Here is a 21790-nt window from a genome sequence, read left to right on the forward strand (position 1 = left end):
ACAGTGTGGTTCAGTAAAGGTATCATCCCACTCCCTGCCACACTCGGCATTTGAGAGCATCAGGAAGCATGATTGGGAGGTCAGAAGTTGCAGGTAGGCCTCCAAGTACTGTTTCTTGGAGCAGAGCTTTCTATGAATATTGGGCAGAAATGAGGGTAAGGATGTTCTCCCTGCCGGGCGTCTGGTGTGTGCACCTCTTCTGTTTGTCGCTTGGCAGCCAGGCTGGGCGTGGGGCAGACATCCCTCTGTGGATCTGGAAGAGCCGTCCGTAGTAACGGAAGTAGAGGTAATAGCAGTCATCGTAGGGTAGTAGTGATGGTAACCACTTCACAGCTTGCTGCGTGTCAGGCTCGGTGCCGTAAGCTTTATGGACATTATGTCGTTCAGAGCAGCCCTGTAAGGTAGACACTTGTGTTCCCCTTTTACAGATAAGCAAACCGAGATCAGAGCTCAAATAGCTTGCCCGAGATCGAATGGCTAGTGAGACGAAGAGGGCCCTCCCACCATCCCTCAGAGATAAGCCAGGGGAGTCTGACGCTGATGTATGGGGATTCCAGCTGGCCGATTAGTCCAACATTTCTCCCTACTGTTAGGAAGCTCCTAGAAGGCAGGGGCTGTGTGTGACCTGTCCCTCCATTCCCTAGTGCATGGCCTGGAGCTGGGGTCCCAATAACTACGGGGCGCTGGACCTGATTCAGTTTTCCTAACAGGTTGTGGTCCCTCCCGGCGTGACAAATTCCTCTTTTCAAGTGACGTCTCAAAATGTTGGACAAGTTACCACTTATCTGCACGGAAATCACTCCAACCAGACCAGGTAGGCTGACCTCTGCCCGTGTGGGCCCTAAATGATGAGAAGGGGGATGGTGCTGGCACGTGGGGTTTCCTCCGGAAGTCCAGCCCCAGCTCATCCTGGTCCCCGCATTCTCTCCAGCCCAAGGATACTCTTCTCCGTGATCCACAGCAATGTCGTCAGCATCATAAACCAGGTGATCGGCTGGATCTACTTTGTGGCCTGGTCCGTCTCCTTCTACCCGCAGGGGATCGCCAACTGGAGGCGGAAGAGGTAACCCACAGAGCTTCACGTGCAGTTTCACCTGGGGCCGGCAGGATGGGTGTTCCAACGAGGCTGTGGGCAGCCTGGGTTCTGACTTACCCTCTGCTCTTCTTTTTTCCTGTCCTTTCTTAAAAGTGGTCTGATGTGAAAGTTCTAAGCGCCTGTGTAGGACTTGCAGTGCTGGGCATTTGGTCTCTTGTGCAATTCAGGCCCTCCCTGCGAAAGCGACAAAATGGGGCTTCTCAGTGGAAGTGGAGAAGGGGCTGGGTGGGAGGAGCCCACCTGAATCTGCTGGGCTCCTGGTCCACGGAGCCCTGGAGGAATTAGTGTCAAGTTGTGCCCCAGTGCAGGAGTTGGATCCTTCGGCCTCAGAGACGAAAACCGGCCCACCTTGATTTTAAAGACAAGGGCCCAGGGCTTCCCTGGTGGCGCAGTGGTTGAGAGTCCGCCTGCCGATGCAGGGGACACGGGTTCGTGCCCCAGTCCGGGAGGATCCCACATGCCGTGGAGCGGCTGGGCCCGTGAGCCATGGCCGCTGGGCCTGCGCCTCCAGAGCCTGTGCTCCGCAACGGGAGAGGCCACAACAGTGAGAGGCCTGCGTACCGCAAAAAAAGACAAGGGCCCAGGCGTCATGCACCAAGGACACCTAGGCCACCAAGGAACGTGGGCCTCTGAGGGGCTGCTGAGCTGGGAACCAGGGAGGGGGGGGCTTCCTCTCTGCAGGAAGCCTCCAGACAATCCCAGGAGGGTGGGGTTCGGTGGCATTGGGGGTGGCATGGAAAGGGACCTGAGGACTGTGCTCTCCTTGAGGGAGCCAGGCCCTCCTTCCTGTGTGCTGGGAGCTCTGTCCCCTCCAGCCCCCGGCGGCCCCCAGTCTCACCCCCTGCTCTGCTTTGTCTCCCCGTCCCCCCGCCCCCCTCCTCAGTGTCGTGGGTCTGAGCTTTGACTTCGTGGCCCTGAACCTGATGGGCTTCGTGGCCTACAGCGTGTTCAACATCGGCCTCTTCTGGGTGCCCTCCATCAAGGTACGGCCCTGCTCACCCCCGCAGCCCAGTCCAAGCTGTCCGGTGGTCTGGCCACCCCTCACCCCCCAGCTTCTCCCCACTCCCAAACAGGAGCAGTTTCTCCTCAAATACCCCAATGGCGTGAACCCCGTGGACATTAATGACGTCTTCTTCAGCCTGCACGCGGTCGCCCTCACCCTGGTTATCGTGGTGCAGTGCTTCCTGTACGAGGTGAGCAGTGACCCTGGCACCCGCCGCAGCCTGCGCTGCCCAGGCCAACACCCGGCAGCACCTGCTGCCCATACCTGCCGTTTTACAGGAGACATGGAAACCCCCAGAAGGGAAATGTGTCCGTTCACTCACATCTGCTGGCCTATTATCCAGACCCCATTGCTGGGCACAGGGAACACCCCGTAAGCCCAAGTCCTCAGGCCGCCCCAGGTCTGGGGTGAGGGACACAGACAGAGACAGTGATGACCCAGCAGGCTGAGAGCTGAGCGGGCAGGGAGAGCACAGGTAGCTCGTGGGCCCCACGACTCAGCCAGGGAGGAGGGGGAAAGAGGGCACTGAGTTGTGGTCCAAGGGATGAGTGAAGTTCCCATGGCGATGCGGAAGAGGGCCAGGGTGGGGCACCCCAGCCGGCGGACAGAACTGTGAAGGCCAGGGACTGCGAGAGGGACTGCGAGCAGATGGGTGGCCAGGGTGGCGGTGGAGGGAGCAGGAGAGGCCCTGGGGGGCTCTGGGGGCCGGGCTGAGGAGCCCGGGCACAGCTGTGCTGCTGGAGGGCCGTCTGCTGTCTCAGCAGGGAAGGACGTCGTGAGTTAGTGCGTATTTCAGGGCATCGCTGATGCTACTGTTTCCTTTCACTTCCCTGTGGGTGCACCACTTCCCTTGGGGAGTTCTCTTCCCACACACAAGGCCGGCCAGAGCTGCTTGGCCCCCACCTTCACGAATCTTCTAGGTTTTCTTACCCTTTGCTGAGAAGGTTAGATGAGGGAGGCCTGCTTTTGGGAAAGAGATTCCAGAGCCAATCAGGCTCCCTGGGGTCATGGAAGGAGCCTGGGCCGAGATGAGGTGCCAGGCCTCCAGCGTGATGGGGGCCATGTCCCTAGCACCCTTCACTCCTGGTGGGCTCTGAGAGGGACCCCGCTCTGCAACATGGGAACAGGAAGCAAACGGGCTCTTCAGGTCCAAGAGGAGGGAACCAGAGACCCTGATAGTGACAAGGTGCAGTTGGTGCTGGGCTCTCTGCACCCCGCCCATCCCTTCCCCTGCCCTGTCTCATCCTCAGCGAGGCAACCAGCGGGTGTCCTGGCTGGCCGTCGGCTTCCTCGTGCTCTCCTGGCTCTTCACACTCATCACCCTGATCATGGCCGCGGTCAGGGCCACCACGTGGCTGCAGTTTCTCTTCTGCTTCTCCTACATCAAGCTGGCAGTGACGCTGGTCAAGTATTTTCCACAGGTACCTCCAGGGTCTGCCCGCCTTTTCCACAGGTACCTCCAGGGTCTGGCCGTTAGCGTGAGAGGGATGAGACACAGACCCTGGACCCGGCTCCCTTGGGGCAGCTTCTGGCCGGGGTGAGATGTGGATGGAAAGCTACAGGGAGGAGGCCGGCAAGCCCAGCAGGAGTGGGGCCTCACAGAAAACCGGCTGTGACCAGTACCTGCTCTTCCCAGGGGCCGGGAATCCCACGGGGAAGTCAGTGGCCGCTTCTTTGACTCATGCTCAGCTCTGAGAGTCAAGGGTTGTGCAAGTCACTCCCATCTCTCTCCAGCCCCACCTTTCTAATGACTTCAGCTTTGCCCCCCCACCCTACCACCACCACCCATTACCACCAACTGATGACCCTGATGGGCCACAGCAGGGTACCAGGAAGATGAGGTGTGGGGGGGAACCCGCCACCATTCAGGGTCCTCGTTGTGAGCCCTCAGCACCCTCCCTCGAGCACTCAAACAGTCCTCTTCAGAGCTGGGTCAGACACAGCCTAAGAGTCAAACACAGCTTGCCCCACAGGCGGAATGGCCCGGGAGAGGGTCAGGTGTAGAAGAACTGCTAACTGCAGGCTGAATCTAGGCCCTTGCCTTTAACTCGCCTTCCCAGCACAGGGAACCTTGTGTTCCGTGGGCCCAGGAAGGAGAGCATTTTGGCCAGGGTCAGGGCCAGTACCCTGGAGGGCATGGAAACAGAGCCATCCGCTTAAGGATGAGCAGGACTCCGTTCTGTGGACAAGAGAGAAGGGGTGCTCCAGGCCGGGGCAGCCTGCACAAAGGCACAGGCACAGAAGACCCTGCCGGCGGAGCACTGTGAAGCTAGGAAGGCAGGACCAGGTCCCAGGGCGCTTGGGAAGGTGGCTTCAGAGTCGGGGGATGGTTTTGGGGGAAGTGGGGCCTCAGTCCCTGAGCGTGGGGAGGCTTGGGCCTGGGAAACCTGGGAGGCAGGAGCCCCAGTTAGAGATGTTTGGAACCGTCCAGGACTGGAGAGGTGGCAGCAAATACGGAAGAGGGTGGGAGAGGGCAAAGAAGGGGAACTGACAGGTGGCTAACTGGGAGAAGACCACTACAGAGGCCAAGCCGTCCCCCCGGGTGGTGGGAAGGGAGGTCAACGGTCAGAGAAGCCCAGAGGGCACTGGCAGCAGGAAGAGGGGCGATGTGCAAGTGGGCTGGACCTGGGAAGCCCGAGGTGGAGGCCCTAGAGCCCAACCAGGGCTGAGGAGGGAGTTAAGTCCACTCTGCAGATGGGGAGACTAAGGCTGGGAGAACTCAAGTCACTCTGCAAGGGTAACATAGCTCCTCCGATGGTGGAGCTGGGATTCCAAACCAGGCCATCAGACTCCCAGGCCATGTTCATAAGCTCAACATGAATCCAGTCCAGGCTGAGTTTGGGGAGACTCTCCATTTGAAGGTGAGTAGAAAAATCAGAGTTGCTGGGAAGCCAGGATAAGGAGGGCTGAAGAAGATGGAGAGGCAGCAGCTCCCCATCCCTCTGCCGGAGTTTGGGAGGTGCAAGGGAAGGAGGAGGAGGGCTGTTTGCTGAGCACGCAGAGGAGACCCCAGGACCCGCCCAAACCGTGCCCTCAGTCGAGGCTTGTCGGAGCCCAAAGGTCACTGTTTTTGGAGCTGAGGTCCAAGCGCATGAGTGGGAGGAATGAGAGCCGCTCTTGTTTGGAGCGCGGTCACGAGGTGCAGGAGGCCGCCACTCAGCCCCCTCACCGCCCTCCATCTGTCTGTCCGGCCCAGGCCTACTTGAACTTCTACTACAAAAGCACCGAGGGCTGGAGCATTGGCAACGTGCTTCTGGACTTCACTGGGGGCAGCTTCAGCCTCCTGCAGATGTTCCTCCAATCCTACAACAACGGTGAGTCAGCCGGCAGGCAGCTAGAGGCACAGGGCGGGGCCAGGCTTCCTGGAAACCACCCCTCCCCCACGCGGGGAATCCTAGCCAGTCCCAGCCCCCAAGGTGAGGCTTACCTCCGGCTTTGGCAGCTAGAGGATTTGTGGTTTCCTGGGCAGATGGGCACCCCGCCCCCCCACCCCCACAGCCCCACGTGCTCCAGCTGCTTCAGGGGCTGCCAACCTAAAACCAAAACCAATCCCATCCCTTCTGGCTGCTAACAGACCAGTGGACGCTGATCTTTGGAGACCCGACCAAGTTTGGCCTCGGCATCTTCTCCATCTTCTTCGATGTTGTCTTCTTCATCCAGCATTTCTGCTTGTACAGAAAGAAACCAGGGTATGACCAGCTGAACTAGCTCCCAGGGACCCAGCGGAAACAGCCCAGGCCCTGGGCCCTGGTGGGCAAGTTTCCACTAGGAAGGCTGAAAAAGCCGTCTGGAGTGCCGGGCTGGCTCCATGTGGAGAAGCACTCTTCCTCAGGGCCAAACTCCTTGAACTTGAACCAGCCTGCTTTCGTCCAGGACTCTTACAGGCCAGGGAGGAACCTACCTCTGGGATAGGCACCTGACTGTGTGCTGAGATTAATGGCCAGACCACTGGCGGCCCCTCCCAGACTCCCCAGAGGTCTCAGCCCCTCCCAGGCTTTGCTGGCCAGGCATCTGGCCCTCCTGCATCTTGATGCTGCACCTCTATTTTCTTCAAGGCTTCAGGCAGCACGCAGGGCTTCTGGCAGCCGTCCCAGGCAGGATTGAGCACTGAGCTTGGAGCCAAAGGCCTGGCCCCAAGCAACGAGTGTTTCTGGAAGCAGCTTGAAGGACTGACCTTGCAGCTGGGAGAGCCAAGGGTGCTTTGCTGCCACTGCTGTGTTCAGAGACCAAGCAGCCAGGTGCCGTGGCCAACAGACCTGAGGTGCTGGTGCTGGTGGCAGGGGGGCTAGGACTTTGGGGTTAGGCCTTGGGTACCTCCTCTGAAGGCTGCATTCTCTGAGCGCTCACTGTCCTGACACTCAATTCTACGTAAACCCACTTTCACGACTGCAATCACAGGTGGCCCAGGCCAGGCTCTGGTAAAGAAACAGTATTTCTGAGCCTTGAGGTACCCAACAGATTGGTTCAGAACCAGGCTCACATCCAACACTCTCTGGATCCTTATCACACTAACGACCCTTTTGGATTTTTCAAAGGGATGTTTTGGAAGTGAGTGGCTTACTTTCTTCTGCTGCTGCCTATCTCCACTTACCCATAGTCAGGCCCCAAGCCCCTCCAACTGCTCCTTACCCTGAGTCTGGAGTACAGGACACACACACACACCAGTCTGTGCCTTAGGCGCCTGTTAGACTTGCCACGTGGTGAAAACAGCTCCCCTGACGGGGAGGGCAGGCCCCCTTCCCTCCCCAGACCCCTACCTGAGACTCACCAATTTGTGGCTATTCAGGAGCCTCAGATAAGGACTTAAGACCAACTTACACAATCCTTATGGGCCCCACCTGATCCCAAAGCCCCTCCTTTCCCACTCCAAGCAGTTGTCCTTCCTTTGGAGGAGGGGAGGGGAGGGTCCCAGGACGTGCCTTGTACCTGCCATGAGCTTGTCAGTCCACTCTCGTAGTTGTTAACCACGAGATCAACATGAGGGGCTTCTGTCCTTAATTAAACCTGATTCATTTCCTCTGCACACTGAGCATTTGCCAGATGCAGGAGGCAGGGGTGTTGGCTTCAGAACCAAGTCCTTGGGGCTTAGGGAGACAGCCTCAGTCACTCGTGTAAGGAAATGTGTGGGATTTTGAAGTCTGCTGATTCCAAGGTGGCTGCGTGCCGACCCGGCATTTCATCAGGGGAGCTCTGTTGGGTGGCACAAGATGCTTACCTGCTCAGGGCCAGGTAGGTCCCGCAGGGACCCTGTCTGCATTACCAAGGGCATGGCACTCAGGCTGTGGTGAGCACGGGTTGGATGAGGTCTTTAAGGGCACGTGGGGGAAGGGTGGGGGAGGAAGTCTTCCAGATCGTCTAGCCAGGTATAAGTATCAAAGAACTTAGGATCTTGTTTCCCTAAAGCAGAAACTGCAGCCTGACCAAGCCCACACGCCTGTTTTATTTGGTCCACCCAGTCTGTGATTGGGTACCACACTTTAAAGGTGGGAGATTGCAAAAATCTGACTTGGCAGTGCTAGGTGGGTCCATGAGTGGCAACAATTCCCAGAGCTGGTAATGCAGCCAGTGCTGGGCCAAGCAGAGGCCTCAGTGCTCCCCAGCTCCCCCCATCTCCTCAGGTCACAGCCCCTGGAAACATTTGGGGCTGCATCTCTGGCTGTGCTAAACTGAATGCTCTTAAGAGTCTTAGTGGGTGGATGTTCTCCCTTGGTGTCCATGAGGTCCCTCCCCAATAGGAGCTGAGGCTAGGTTACGCGAGGGAAGTTGGGGGTTCCTGGCCCAGTTCCAGTGAAGGTACTCCCAGACGTTCCCACGCGGGCGGCCCTGGGCAAGCACAGTGTCAGCGGCCTTGGGGATAGTTGGGCTTTGTCCAGAGCAGCAGGGGCCAAGTCAGCCAGCCTCACAACCAAAGCTCTCTCACAATTCACCCCCAAATATCCCTACCTCATGTCTCAGCAAAGACCTCTGATGAATGAATTCCAGCACTGTTTATTGGGCACAAGACGTGGGGTGGCTTCCTACTGCCCCATTTCCACAGTAACCAAAGCAAGGCTGGTTCCCTTGCTAAGAGTAATTCCCAGATGTGAATTAGCCGAATTCGAAAGTTGAACTGGCATCTTCAAAGAGTACGATAAAAACACTTTGTATCAAAGTTGTGATTAAAAAATACAAACGTTAAACCCAAAGGCATAGAGGAAAATGGCAATCCTGAGAACTGCCCTGAAATGTCAGCCTCAAACCTCATCTGAATCCTGTAAGTAGGTGAACCCTGGGGAGGCCCGCACCCCTTGGGGGGTGGGAGTGCAACGGGGTGAGCTGCGAGCCTGCCTGGCTTCCATCCGGACAAACCTTCATAGTGTCTCTGGTAGTGAGTCGAATCCCCGCTGGGAAACACAGGGAAAAGGATGGGGCACAGGCACTGCAGAGCCAAGACACGGGGGGCAGTGCCCAGCCCTGTGTTTCCCAGCTACATGGTGTTCTCAGGAAGGGGGGCCCCTGCTCGCCTGCTGTGGCCCGGCAGCAGGGTCTGGGGGCCAAGCCTTGGTCACAGATTGGGGACTGACTCCATCTCGGCTCCAGGCCCTTGTTTCCAATCCTCAGTGTCCAAGGGAGAGAGCTGGTCCCAGAGCTTCGGGCCCATGGTGGGAGAGGGGAAGGCAGGTCAGGCCTCTGGGACCAGCTCTTGCCCTTCTAGGCGGGGGCCCAGCAACGAGCAGAAGCCAGGACGAGGGGCAGACAGAGCGTGGAAGTAGTGTCGCTGTACAAAGGGCGGGCAGGCATGAGTCAGGGGCCCCGGCGGCTGCTAGGACAGCATGGACTGCTGCACGGCCTTCTGCAGCGACTGCCGCGTCACCAGCAGACGCACCACCTCCTCCGAGCGCTTGGTGAGCCGCTTCCGGGCCTGGTCGTGTGTGACCATGGTCATGTCCCAGCCGTTCACCTGGCCCAGGGAGAGAACACAGCCCACCTCAGCTTGCCACCTTCTGGGATCGGAAAGTAGGACGGGCTTTGGGAGGCCTGGGTCTCCCGAGCTGACGTGCCCGGGCTGGGGGATGCCAAGCACCTCTCACACGCACACACAGCGGAGAGCCAGCTTCCTCTGGGGGCGACGCCAGTATGGGCTCCAAAACGACTTCGGTGATTCTCCCAGGTGCCCAGGGAGGCAGGCAGGGGCAGCCCCGCCCCCCCCCCCCCAAGTGCTTTACACCCTCTGGCCCAAACCTTGTTTTCCTCCTTTGGGACATCTGTTACCTGCATGATCTTGTCCCCAATCTGCAGCCCAGCAATTTCCGCAGGGCCTCCTTCGGATACCCGTGTGACGTAAATGCCCTGGAAAGAGACAGCCCAAGTCAAGCACTGGGGTCACTGCACTGGCCTCTTATCCACAGAGCAAAGCCCAGCATGGCATACTCCTAGCCGTCTGTCTGTCCCGCACCCAGTATCCCCCAGCACAAGCTGTGTCGAACAGCCAAGGGGGAAGTAGAACAGCCCCATGGATGCTACAGCCCCTGCTGCTAGCCTCCTGGGCTCTGTCTGAGCAGGGCTTCCTAGTGCTGGGAGGGCTGGGAGGCCCACCCCTACTTATTCCCACCAGATCATTTCTTGGACCTTCTTAGAGAGGACGTTTGAGAGAGATGAGGTCTGCTCCTTCCACAAAAGCCCAGGAAGCAGAGACCTACCATCTCAGGCCTCTGTGCCCCACAGAGAGGTCCCCAGACCCTAGTCCTCCTCACCTTGTCCGTCTTATCTTCTGAGAAAGGATTCTGGGAGGGATCCTGGTCAATTCCACCTCCAATGCTGAAGCCCAGGATTAAGTTCTCACCTTGACGCAACTTGTGAATTTCAACTCTTTGCTGGCAAAGATAAAAAATGAGTTGGGGATGAGTAGGTATGGAGAGCAAATGCGGTCTGTGTCCCCTGCAGCAGCCTCAGGCTCAGAGCCATGCCACGGGGGTGGGGCCCAGGGCCTCCTTCAGGAATCCAGCTGGTCACCAGCCTGGCGGGCTGGGGGGTTGAGACTCATAACTCAGCCACATCAACCCACCCACACAACCCTCAGTCCCAACCTCTCCCAGCTCCCTCTGTCTCAGGCACCAGCCTTCTCAACACATGCTAAGCCCCTCCTGGCCCAAGAACCAGGGTGCTTTGGCTGCTCTGAAGAAGGGCCTATGTCCCAGGGGAGGGACCACACAGGGCAGGAGAGGTCAGGCCCTGAAAATAATATGCAGGCACACTGCTGAGGCAGCTCGGATTGCTGAGCCAGCCCTGTCAAGGGCAAGCCCGGAGATGCTCGGGAAAAGCAGAGATCAAACTTGCACAGAAAGGAGGAAGGCTGTCATGGCCAAAGGAACAGGAGCAGAGGCTTGAAGTTGCTATGGATACACGTCCATGAGACCGGAGTGTACAGCGCAGGACCGGAACTGGGAGGTGGGATGAGGCCGAGCCCAGGTCAGGAAGGCTGGGGAGTGCAGGCCCAGGAGACTGGCCCAGAGGGAGGGGGTGTCTCCCTAAGCCCCAGGCCCTGCTCTTGTGCAGTGGAGGAGGTGGTGGAGGTGCCTAGGGCTCTCCCACCATACTCAGGTTGTGGGCCCCATCTGTGCCAAGCTGCTTTCAAAGACCTCAGCAGCCACCCTCCAGTCCCCAGATGCTGGGAGCCAGACCGACTGCCCCACCCCAAAAGTTGACAGTTTTAACAGAAAGAAGAAAAACACAAAGCAAAAGGTGACTTGATCTGGACTTGAGGGGCTTCACAAAGAAGCACCAGGCATTGGGCTGACCAGGATTTTGGCCACCTGACCTTGATTCTAGGCCCACTGGAGCTCTCAGAAATTGGGGAGTAGGGCTGGAGTCGGGCCTGATGGTAGATCATGGTCAGGTGTGATGCTAGAATGACCACTCAGGCAGTCGGTACGGGAACAGATGTCTCACAGAGGTGGTATGTGGAGGCCAGGGTACATGAGCTACTTAGGAAGTGAGATCAACAGGCTCCAGACTGTTCATGGCCGAAAGGAGCCAAGGCGAGCTCCTGGCTGGCCACCTGGCCTGGCTGAACACAACCATCTCCCAGATGGGGACCCAAGATGAGAAGGAGCATGTTGAGCTGGAGAGCCAGGAGCCATCCAGGCAGGTGTCCAGAGGGTAGACAGGCCTATGGAGCCAGAGTTCAGAGGAGAGGCCAAAATGATTTTAACATTCTCAAAATGTTAACTACATGGGAGAGGGCACAGGGCAGGAAGGAGCTGCTTCCACCCCCATCCCCGATCCAAGACACAAGAGGGAGAGGCCAGACCCCACCCACCGTATTCAGACATGTTCCTAGTGTGAGAAGAATGGGAAGGTCATGGTCCTAGAATTTTGAGGAAGGCCCGGGGACCAGTCATGACCTGCAGTAAGGGGGTTGCGGGAAGCGTGACACCTGAGGCCCACTGGACCTAGGTCCTTCATGTGCAAACGTGTGCGCTCCTCCAGGCCTGCCTCTGCCTCCTCTGACACACACCTTTGCGCACCTTTGACTCACCCTTAAGATCAGAAAGAAGTACAGGCTTTAGGACTGGGAGACAAGGCCCCGTCACTGACTTGCTGGGTGAGGTCAGGCAGGTTACTGCCCCTCTCTGGTTCCCCACCTGCGCCCCTTTTTTCCAGCTAAGGAGCAAACATGACTCCTTCTCTCTGGGGCAGCTAGAGAGCTGGAAAAGGCAGGCTGGTGCAGCCAGGGTGAAGCTGAGGACAGCTGTCAGCAGGTCCAACGATGTTTCCTCCTAGCCCAGGCCTGAGCTGGTGCTCTAAGCTGACCCTCACGTGTCAGCTTTATCAGTGGCTCCCTGGTCACGCCACCTGACTGCAGGAGTGCCCAACACGCCCATCTGAGATACTGCAGCCAGTCCCAGGGCCCCAGGACTAGGACTTCCACCTGACCCGTGCCCTACCCAGCAGGCATTTCTTCTCAGAGACCTGGCTCCTTCCTGAGGGCTTCTTCACACGACTGAGCATGACCAGACTTCTCTCTGGGACTCAATTTCCCCACCTTAGCCACAGAGTGGGCCTCCAGGCCCCATCCAGCTGTGGCATTGGTATCTGGGTCTAATGTCCCAGCCTCACTTTGCCTATTCTAATAGCACTTGGCACCCAAGACCAGCCAAGGGAGGAGACAGGGGCCTGAGCTGACCCCAAAAGGTCTCCTCAGGCCCCAAGTGCCAGGTAGGGGACCTGGACTTTGCCCCAAGGGCTGGGGTTCCAGGGAACGTTCGGAGCAGGATCGAACCAGTTGTATGAGCCTTCACTCTGGACCGGGCGGCGATGGGTCCGAGAAGGAAAGGCCGCAGGGGAGGGGGGGAGGGGCAGCTATGTTGGCCCCGACCACCTCCACCCCGCAAGTCTCCCTCTGGGCGGCGGCGCCGGCTGGAGTGGAGGAAGCACTTCCTCATTCCAGAGGCTGCGACTCATGGACGTCGGGGCCGGCGCCCGCCACCCGCGGCTGCCCGGCTGGGGACACAGATCCGGGAAGTGGGCGCTTTCCCAGACTCCCACAGCAGGGGCCTTTCTCCTCAATCTTCCCTGCCCCGGCCGGCTGAGAGGAGCCCAACGCGGCGGCGTTGGTGCGCGGGGTCTGGCCTCGATCCCGGCTCCTCAGGAGGCGCTTGGGTCCCAGCCATCTCTGCTGCATGGCTGGGTAAGACCGCGGCTCCGCTCCGGCAAAGCGAGAACCAGAGCTCTAGCTGCGGGTTTGCAGGAGACCCGGGCTCGACGCTTTGTCAACGTGTTTGAGGTGTCAGTTTACCTATCTGCAAAGTGGGGTCAAGCCAAGACGAGGAGGAGCCCGCGCGAGACCACTCACCACCACGGCGGTGACCGGCTGGCCCGGGACGTAGGACATCTCGACCCCAATCTGGTTACCAAACACCGCTCAGTGAAGCCCGCAGCGAAAATCCCTAAGGCCTCGCCCTCTCTAGTTAACAAAGGCCAACCAGCCCGGCCCGCCCGCTCATGAATAGTTAACGACGCTCCAGCCAATCACCGGCCGGAGCGCTCTCGGGCTTTCGGAAGTCCCAGCGCGCGCATAGAAAAGCGGAGAGAGGGGGTGGAGCGTGCTCAGGGCGCCCGTGGCGCATGCGCCAGAGGGCGGGTGCGAGTTCCTGGCGACTGCGCAGGCTGGGCCGTCCCAGCATCCTCCAGTGCAAGATGGCGCCGCGGGAATCCGTCCTACGGGCTGTCTGAGGGAGCGCCGAACTACTGCGTCCGCCGCCGGCTTCCAGGTAACTGGGCGAGTCTGGGTGGGAAATGCAGATGTGCCGCCAGCAACCCCGAGCCCTCAGCCTTTTCAGCGTTTTTCGAAGGTCCGAGACTGAGGGGTGCGAGGTCTCCGCAGCCCCAGGGGGAGGGGCGGCGCGAACCCAAGTCGCCACGCTCCGGGCGCCACCTGTAACTTGGTTCTCTCCGCAGCCCCGCGTTGCTCCACGAGAAAGCAGAGGCCGAGCCCGGGCGGGTGCGATGGCCGCTGTGGTGGCCAAGCGGGAGGGGCCGCCGTTCATCAGCGAGGCCGCTGTGCGGGGCAACGCCGCCGTCCTGGATTACTGCCGGACCTCGGTGTCGGCGCTGTCAGGGGCCACGGCCGGCATCCTCGGCCTCACCGGCCTCTACGGCTTCATCTTCTACCTGCTGGCCTCCATCCTGCTCTCCCTGCTCTTAATTCTCAAGGCGGGAAGGAGGTGGAACAAATATTTTAAGTCGCGAAGACCTCTCTTTACAGGAGGTCTCATTGGAGGCCTCTTCACCTACGTCCTGTTCTGGACATTCCTCTACGGCATGGTGCACGTCTACTGAAACGTGGGCAGGGATGACTTTAAAAAAAACAGATTGGGAGGACTGTTGCCAGAAGTTAACACCAGGTAGACTTACCCAGTTTTTAAATTGTTGGAGTCGCCGCTTGTCCTGTAACGTTATAAATAATTTATATCTTAAGATGAAGAGTCTGTACTGTTCTACAGATTAAATGAAGCGTGAGACCCTTTGTGGAGTTTTCTTCCTACCTTAACGCGTACCACCTGTCTGCCATGGGTGCAAAATCGCCCGGTATTGGCTCCGGGAGAGCTGGGACTGCGCCTTAGTTTTCTGTCCTCTCCTTGCATTTACACATAGGCCCCTCAGAGAGGGGCCACTAGGGCCTGAATAAGGAGAGAACTTATCGTTAACATCCTGAGAATTAATAACAGTTAATGTTTATTAAGTGTGCCTTGTATGCCAAGCATTGTACCTCGTACCTTTTACTCGTAAATCGTTAATTCTAGCAATGTCCTTATGGAGTAGATGTGATTATTATTCCCCATTGATGCACCTGAGTCTCAGAGAGGCTAAATACCTCTGCCGGAGGAGGCACAGCTAGGAAGAGGCAGAGCCAGGATTCAAATGTAGGTCTCTTAATTGCTCTTACTGTATTGGCTGACTACCTTTTCAGAACCCAGCCTTCCCTCCCAACCACTACTCTCAAGGTATGAGTGGTGTCATTTCAGTTCCATTTCACCTAGTTAGAGCTAGCTGTTTTCAGTTTTTAAAAAGCAAGCTCTTTTTTTCTAGACTCTGTCAAGTAAGAATTAAACAGACTGATTGATTGAGCTAATCTATGGCCTTGTCTAGAGTGTAAATGCCTCTGTCTATATGCTGGTCCATGATCCCTTCCTGTCAGGAGGCTTATCTTAGAATAAAATGCATACATTTAATTGAGAAATAAATATTGCATTAGCGTTAAGTAAGGAACACGTTGCTTGTGGAATTTATAGTTTTAACTGGGAAGACCAGCATTACCTGATTTCACAAATAGATTATAAGAGCTACGAAGAGAGTACACGGGAGCCCCAAACCTAACCCAGGTTGTGGGGTAGCTTTTTTTAAAAAATTTTTTAATTTTATTTTTTTATACAGCAGGTTCTTTTGTTTTTTTTAGCAGTACGCGGGCCTCTCACTGTTGTGGCCTCTCCTGTTGCGGAGCACAGGCTCCAGACGCGCAGGCTCAGCGGCCATGGCTCACGGGCCCAGCCGCTCCGCGGCATGTGGGATCTTCCCGGACTGGGGCACGAACCCGTGTCCCCTGCATCGGCAGGCGGACTCTCAACCACTGCGCCACCAGGGAAGCCCTATATAGCAGGTTCTTATTAGTTATCCATTTTATACATATTGATGTATATATGGCAATCCGAAACTCCCAATTCATCCCACCACCACCACCACGACTACCCCCCCCCCCGGCCACTTTCCCCACTTGGTGTCCATACGTTTGTTCTCTACATCTGTGTCTCAATTTCTGCCCTGCAAACTGGTTCATCTGTACCATTTTTCTAGGTTCCACATATATGCGTTAATATATGATATTTGTTTTTCTCTTTCTGACTTACTTCACTCTGTATGACAGTCTCTAGATTCATCCATGTCTCTACAAATTTCATTCCTTTTTATGGCTGAGTAATATTCCATTGTATATATGTACCACATCTTCTTTATCCATTTGTCTGTCCATGGGCATTTAGGTTGCTTCCATGACCTGGCTATTGTAAATAGTGCTGCAGTGAACATTGGGGTGCATGTGTCTTTTTGAATTATGATTTCTCTGGGTATATGCCCAGGAGTGGGATTGCTGGGTCATATGGTAATTCTGTTTTTAGGTTTTTAAGGACCCTCCATACTGTTCTCCATAGTGGCTGTATCAATTTACATTCCCACCAACAGTGCAAGAGGGTTCCCTTCTCTCCACACCCTCTCCAGCATTTGTTTGTAGATTTTCTGATGATGCCCATTCTAACTGATGTGAAGTGATACCTCATTGTAGTTTTGATTTGCATTTCTCTAATAATTAGTAATGTTGAGCAGCTTTTCATGTGCTTCTTGGCCATCTGTATGTCTTCTTTGGAGAAATGTCTATTTAGGTCTTCTGCCCATTTTTGGATTGGGTTATTTGTTTTTTTAATATTGAGCTGCATGAGGTGTTTATATATTTTGGAGATTAATCCTTTGTCCCATGATTCGTTTGCAAATATTTTCTCCCTCTGAGGGTTGTCTTTTCGTCTTGTTTGTAGTTTCCTTTGCTTTACAAAAGCTTTTAAGTTTCATTAGGTCCCATTTGTTTATTTTGTTTTTATTTCCATTACTCCAGGAGGTGGGTCAAAAAAGATCTTGCTGTGATTTATGTCTAAGAGTGTTCTTCCTATGTTTTCCTCTAAGAGTTTTATAGTGTCCAGTCTTACATTTAGGTCTCTAATCCATTTTGAGTTTATTTTTTGTGTATGGTGTTAGGGAGTGTTCTAATTTCATTCTTTTACATGTAGTTGTCCAGTTTTCCCAGCACCACTTATTGAAGAGACTGTCTTTTCTCCATTGTATATCCTTGCCTCCTTTGTCATAGATTAGTTAACCATAGGTGTGTGGGTTTATCTCTGGGCTTTCTATCCTGTTCCATTGATCTATGTTTCTGTTTTTGTGCCAGTACCATATTGTCTTGATTACTGTAGCTTTGTAGTATACTCTGAAGTCAGGGAGTCTGATTCCTCCAGCTGTTTATTTCCCTCAAGACTGCTTTGGCTATTCGGGGAATTTTGTGTCTCCATCCAAATTTTAAGATTTTTTTGTTCTAGTTCTGCAAAAAATGCCATTGGGATTTTTTGCACTGAATCTGGGATTGCACTGAATCTTTAGATTGCTTTGGGTAGTATAGTCATTTTCACAATATTGATTCTTCCAATCCAAGAACATGGTATATCTCTCCATCTGTTGGTATCATCTTTTTTTTATTTTTTATTTTTATTTATTTTTTTTTTAGCGGTACACAGGCCTCACTGCTGTGGCCTCTCCCGTTGTGGAGCACAGGCTCTGGATGCGCAGGCTCAGCGGCCATGGCTCACGGGCCCACCATTCCGCGGCATGTGGGATCTTCCCGGACCAGGCCACGAACCCGTGTCCCCTGCATCGGCAGGCGGACTCTCAACCACTGTGCCACCACGGAAACCCTGCAGTGGCTTCTCTTGTTGCAGAGCACGGGCTCTAGGCGCGCGGGCTTCAGTAGTTGTGGCACGTGGGCTTCAGTAGTTATGGCTCGCGGGCTCTAGAGCGCAGGCTCAGTAGTTGTCACGCACGGGCTTAGTTGCTCCGCATGTGGGATCTTCCCAGAGTAGGGATTGAACCCGTCACCCCTGCATTGGCAGGCGGATTTTTTGTTTGTTTGTTTGTTTTATTTACATCTTTATTGGAGTATAATTGCTTTACAATGGTGTGTTAGTTTCTGCTTTATAACAAAGTGAATCAGTTATACATATACATATGTTCCCATATCTCTTCCCTCTTGCATCTCCCTCCCTCCCACCCTCCCTATCCCACCCCTCTAGGTGGTCACAAAGCACTGAGCTGATCTCCCTGTGCTATGCGGCTGCTTCCCACTAGCTATCTGTTTTACATTTGGTAGTGTATATATGTCCATGCCACTCTCTCGCTTTGTCACAGCTTACCCTTCCCCCTCCCCATATCCTCAAGTCCATTCTCTAGTAGGTCTGTGTCTTTATTCCTGTCTTACCCCTGGCTTCTTCATGACATCTTTTTTTTTTCTTAAATTCTATATGTATGTGTTAGCATACGGTATTTGTCTTTCTCTTTCTGACTTACTGCACTCTGTATGACAGACTCTAGGTCCATCCACCTCATTACAAATAGCTCAGTTTCATTTCTTTTTATGGCTGAGTAATATTCCATTGTATATATGTGCCACATCTTCTTTATCCATTCATCCGCTGATGGACACTTAGGTTGTTTCTATCTCCGGGCTATTGTAAATAGAACTGCAATGAACATTTTGGTACATGACTCTTTGAATTATGGTTTTCTCAGGGTATATGCCCAGTAGTGGGATTGCTGGGTCATATGGTAGTTCTATTTGTAGTTTTTTAAGGAACCTCCATACTGTTCTCCATAGTGGCTGTACCAATTCACATTCCCACCAGCAGTGCAAGAGTGTTTCCTTTTCTCCACACCCTCTCCAGCATTTATTGTTGCTAGATTTTTTGATGATGGGCATTCTGACTGGTGTGAGATGATATCTCATTGTAGTTTTGATTTGCATTTCTCTAATGATTAATGATGTTGAGCATTCTTTCATGTGTTTGTTGGCAATCTGTATATCTTCTTTGGAGAAATGTCTATTTAGGTCTTCTGCCCATTTTTGGATTGGGGTGTTTGTTTTTTTGTTATTGAGCTGCATGAGCTGCTTATGAATTTTGGAGATCAATCCTTTGTCAGTTGCTTCATTTGCAAATATTTTCTCCCATTCTGAAGGTTGTCTTTTGGTCTTGTTTATGGTTTCCTTTGCTATGCAAAAGCTTTGAAGTTTCATTAGGTCCCATTTGTTTATTTTTGTTTTTATTTCCATTTCTCTAGGAGGTGGGTCAAAAAGGATCTTGCTGTGATTTATGTCATAGAGTGTTCTGCCTATGTTTTCCTCTAAGAGTTTGATAGTTTCTGGCCTTACATTTAGGTCTTTAATCCATTTTGAGCTTATTTTTGTGTATGGTGTTAGGAAGTGATCTAATCTCATACTTTTACATGTAGCTGTCCAGTTTTCCCAGCACCACTTATTGAAGAGGCTGTCTTTTGTCCATTGGATATTCTTGCCACCTTTATCAAAGATAAGGTGACCATATGTGCATGGGTTTATCTCTGGGCTTTCTATCCTGTTCCATTGATCTATATTTCTGTTTTTGTGCCAGTACCATACTGTCTTGATTACTGTAGCTTTGTAGTATAGTCTGAAGTCAGGGAGCCTGGCAGGTGTATTCTTAACCACTGCACCACCAGGGAAGCCCTAGTTTACTGCATACAGGTCTTTTGTCTCCCTACGTAGGTTTATTCCTAGGTATTTTATTCTTTTTGTTGCAGGGGTAAATGGGAGTGTTTCCTTAATTTTTCTTTCAGATTTTTCATCATTAGTGTATAGGACTGCAAGAGATTTCTGTGTATTAATTTTGTATCCTGCAACTTTGCCAAATTCATTGATTAGCTCTAATAGTTTTCTGGTGGCATCTTTAGGATTCTCTATGTATAGTATCATGTCATCTGGAAACAGTGACAGTTTTACTTCTTCTTTACCAATTTGTATTCCTTTTATTTCTTTTTCTTCTCTGATTGCTCTGGCTAGGACTTCCAAGACTATGTTGAATAATAGTGCTGAGAGTGGACATCTTGTCTTGCTCCTGATCTTAGAGGAAATGCTTTCAGTTTTTCACCATTGAGAATGATGTTTGCTGTGGGTTTGTCATATATGGCCTTTATTATGTTGAGGTAGGTTCCCTCTATGCCCACTTTCTGGAGAATTTTTATCATAAATTGGTGTTGAATTTTGTCAAAAGCTTTTTCTGCATCTATTGAGATGATCATATGGTTTTTATTCTTCAATTTGTTAATATGGTGTATCACATTGATTGATTTGTGTATATTGAAGAATCCTTGCATCGGTGGGATAAATCTCACTTGATCATGGTGTATGATCCTTTTAATGTGTTGTTGGATTCTGTTTGCTAGTATTTTGTTGAGGATTTTTGCATCTGTATTCATCAGTGAAATTGGTCTGTAATTTCCTTTTTTTTGTAGTATCTTTGTCTGGTTTTGGTATCAGGGTGATGGTGGCCTCATAGAATGAGTTTGGGAGTGTTCCTTCCTCTGCAATTTTTTGGAAGAGTTTGAGAAGGATGGGTGTTAGCTCTTCTCTGAATGTTTGATGGAATTCACCTGTGAAGCCATCTGGTACTGGACTTTTGTTTTTGGAAGATTTTTAATCACAGTTTCAATTTCATTACTTGTGATTGGTGTGTTCATATTTTCTATTTCTTCCTGGTTCAGTCTTGTAAGGTTATACCTTTCTAAGAATTTGTCCATTTCTTCCAGGTTGTCCATTTTATTGGCATAGAGTTGCTTGTAGTACTCTCTTAGGATGCTTTGTATTTCTGTGTGTCTGTTGTAACGTCTTTTTCATTTCTAAATTTATTGATTTGAGTCCTTTCCCTCTTTTTCTTGATGAGTCTGGCTAATGGTTTATCAATTTTGTTTATCTTCTCAAAGAACCAGCTCTTAGTTTTATTGATCTGTACTATTGTTTTTTTTTGTTGTTTCTATTTCATTTATTTCTGCTCTGGTCTTTATGACTTTTTTCCTTCTACTAACTTTGGGTTTTGTTTGTTCTTCTTCCTCTAGTTCCTTAAGGTGTAAGGTTAGATTGTTTATTTGAGATGTTTGTTGTTTCTTGAGGTAGGCTTGTATTGGTATAAACTTCCCTCTTAGAACTGCTTTTGCTGCATCCCATAGGTTTTGGATCGTCGTGTTTTCATTGTCATTTGTCTCTAGGTATTTTCTGATTTCGTCTTTGATATCTTCAGTGATCTCTTGGTTATTTAGTAACGTATTGTTTAGCCTCCATGTGTTTGTGTTTTTTTATGTTTTTTTTTCCCTGTAATTGATTTCTAATCTCATAGCGTTGTGGTCAGAAAAGATGCTTGATATGATTTCACTTTTCTTAAATTTACTGAGGCTTGATTTTTGACCCAAAATGTGATCTATCCTGGAGAATGTTTCGTGTGCACTTGAGAAGAAAGTGTAATCTGCTGTTTTTGGATGGAATGTCCTATAAATATCAATTAAATCTGTCTGGTCTGTTGTGTCATTTGAAGCTTGTGTTTCCTTATTAATTTTCTGTTTGGATGATCTGTCCATTGGTGTAAGTGAGGTGTTAAAGTCCCCCACTATTACTGTGTTACTGTCAATTTCCTCCTTTATAGCTGTTAGCAGTTGCCTTATGTATTGAGGTGCTCCTATGTTGGGTGCATATATATTTATAATTGTTATATCTTCTTCTTGGATTGATCCCTTGATCAGTATGTAGTGTCCTTCCTTGTCTCTTGTAACATTCTTTATTTTAAAGTCTATTTTATCTGATATGAGTATTGCTACTCCAGCTTTCTTTTGATTTCCATTTGCTTGGAATATCTTTTTCCATCCCCTCACTTTCAGTCTGTATGTGTTCCTAGGTCTGAAGTGGGTCTCTTGTAGATAGCATACATATGGGTCTTGTTTTTGTATCCATTCAGCAAGCCTGTGTCTTTGGTTGGAGCATTTAATCCATTCACGTTTAAGGTAATTATCGATATGTATGTTCCTATGACCATTTTCTTAAGTGTTTTGGGTTTGTTTTTGTAGGTCCTTTTCTTGTGTTTCCCACTTAGAGAAGTTCCTTTAGCATTTGTTGTAGAGCTGGTTTGGTGGTGCTGAATTCTTTTAGCTTTTGCTTGTCTGTAAAGCTTTGATTTCTCCATCGGATCTGAATGAGATCCTTGCCAGGTAGAGTAATCTTGGTTGTAGGTTACATATTCATCACTTTGAATATGTCATGCCACTCCCTTCTGGCTTGTAGAGTTTCCGCTGAGAAATCAGCTCTCAACCTTATGGGAGTTCCCTTGTATGTTATTTGTCGTTTTTCCCTTGCTGCTTTCAATAATTTTTCATTGTCTTTAATTTTTGCCAATTTGATACTATGTGTCCGGGCCTGTTTCTCCTTGGGTTTATCCTGTATGGGACTTTCTGCACTTCCTGGACTGGGGTGGCTATTACCTTTCCCATGTTAGGGAAGTTTTTGACTATAATCTCTTCAAATATTTTCTCTGGTCCTTTCTCTC

At 52.0% G+C, this 21790-nt stretch overlaps 3 protein-coding genes across 3 annotated transcripts in view; 2 read left to right on the forward strand and 1 right to left on the reverse strand.

Moving 5' to 3' along the window:
* CTNS (cystinosin, lysosomal cystine transporter) overlaps nt 1-9150 on the forward strand; it is a 22180-nt gene extending 13030 nt beyond the window's left edge. The window contains exons 5-11 of the mRNA XM_060291284.2: nt 711-814; nt 932-1063; nt 1980-2079; nt 2170-2289; nt 3350-3520; nt 5296-5413; nt 5674-9150. Of these exons, the coding sequence (XP_060147267.1) occupies nt 711-814; nt 932-1063; nt 1980-2079; nt 2170-2289; nt 3350-3520; nt 5296-5413; nt 5674-5807 (879 nt within the window). The 3' untranslated portion in view covers nt 5808-9150. The remainder of the gene's footprint in view (nt 1-710; nt 815-931; nt 1064-1979; nt 2080-2169; nt 2290-3349; nt 3521-5295; nt 5414-5673) is intronic.
* TAX1BP3 (Tax1 binding protein 3) lies at nt 8072-13082 on the reverse strand. Its single transcript, XM_030861760.2, has 4 exons — nt 12934-13082; nt 9833-9952; nt 9351-9428; nt 8072-9039 (listed from the first exon to the last, which is right to left on the reverse strand). The coding sequence occupies exons 1-4, from the start codon at nt 12970-12972 to the stop codon at nt 8902-8904; spliced, it is 375 nt and encodes a 124-aa protein (XP_030717620.1). The 5' UTR covers nt 12973-13082; the 3' UTR covers nt 8072-8901.
* A 121-nt stretch (nt 13083-13203) lies between these two features.
* On the forward strand, nt 13204-14106 carry EMC6 (ER membrane protein complex subunit 6). Its single transcript, XM_030861762.2, has 2 exons — nt 13204-13351; nt 13539-14106. The coding sequence occupies exon 2, from the start codon at nt 13587-13589 to the stop codon at nt 13917-13919; it is 333 nt and encodes a 110-aa protein (XP_030717622.1). The 5' UTR covers nt 13204-13351; nt 13539-13586; the 3' UTR covers nt 13920-14106.
* The last annotated feature ends 7684 nt before the right edge of the window (nt 14107-21790 follow it).

Source organism: Globicephala melas, chromosome 20 (genome assembly GCF_963455315.2).
Source record: "Globicephala melas chromosome 20, mGloMel1.2, whole genome shotgun sequence".
Taxonomy (NCBI): domain Eukaryota; kingdom Metazoa; phylum Chordata; class Mammalia; order Artiodactyla; family Delphinidae; genus Globicephala; species Globicephala melas.

Bases quoted from the DNA above. Each gene is read 5' to 3' on its own strand.
- EMC6 (XM_030861762.2), top strand. From the start codon at position 13,587: ATGGCCGCTGTGGTGGCCAAGCGGGAGGGGCCGCCGTTCATCAGCGAG.
- TAX1BP3 (XM_030861760.2), bottom strand. From the start codon at position 12,972: ATGTCCTACGTCCCGGGCCAGCCGGTCACCGCCGTGGTG. The intron at 9,429-9,832 runs GTGAGGAGGACT...GTCTCTTTCCAG, and splicing joins CAGAAGATAAGACGGACAAG to GGCATTTACGTCACACGGGT. The intron at 9,040-9,350 runs GTAACAGATGTC...TCCCTGGGCCAG, and splicing joins TTGGGGACAAGATCATGCAG to GTGAACGGCTGGGACATGAC.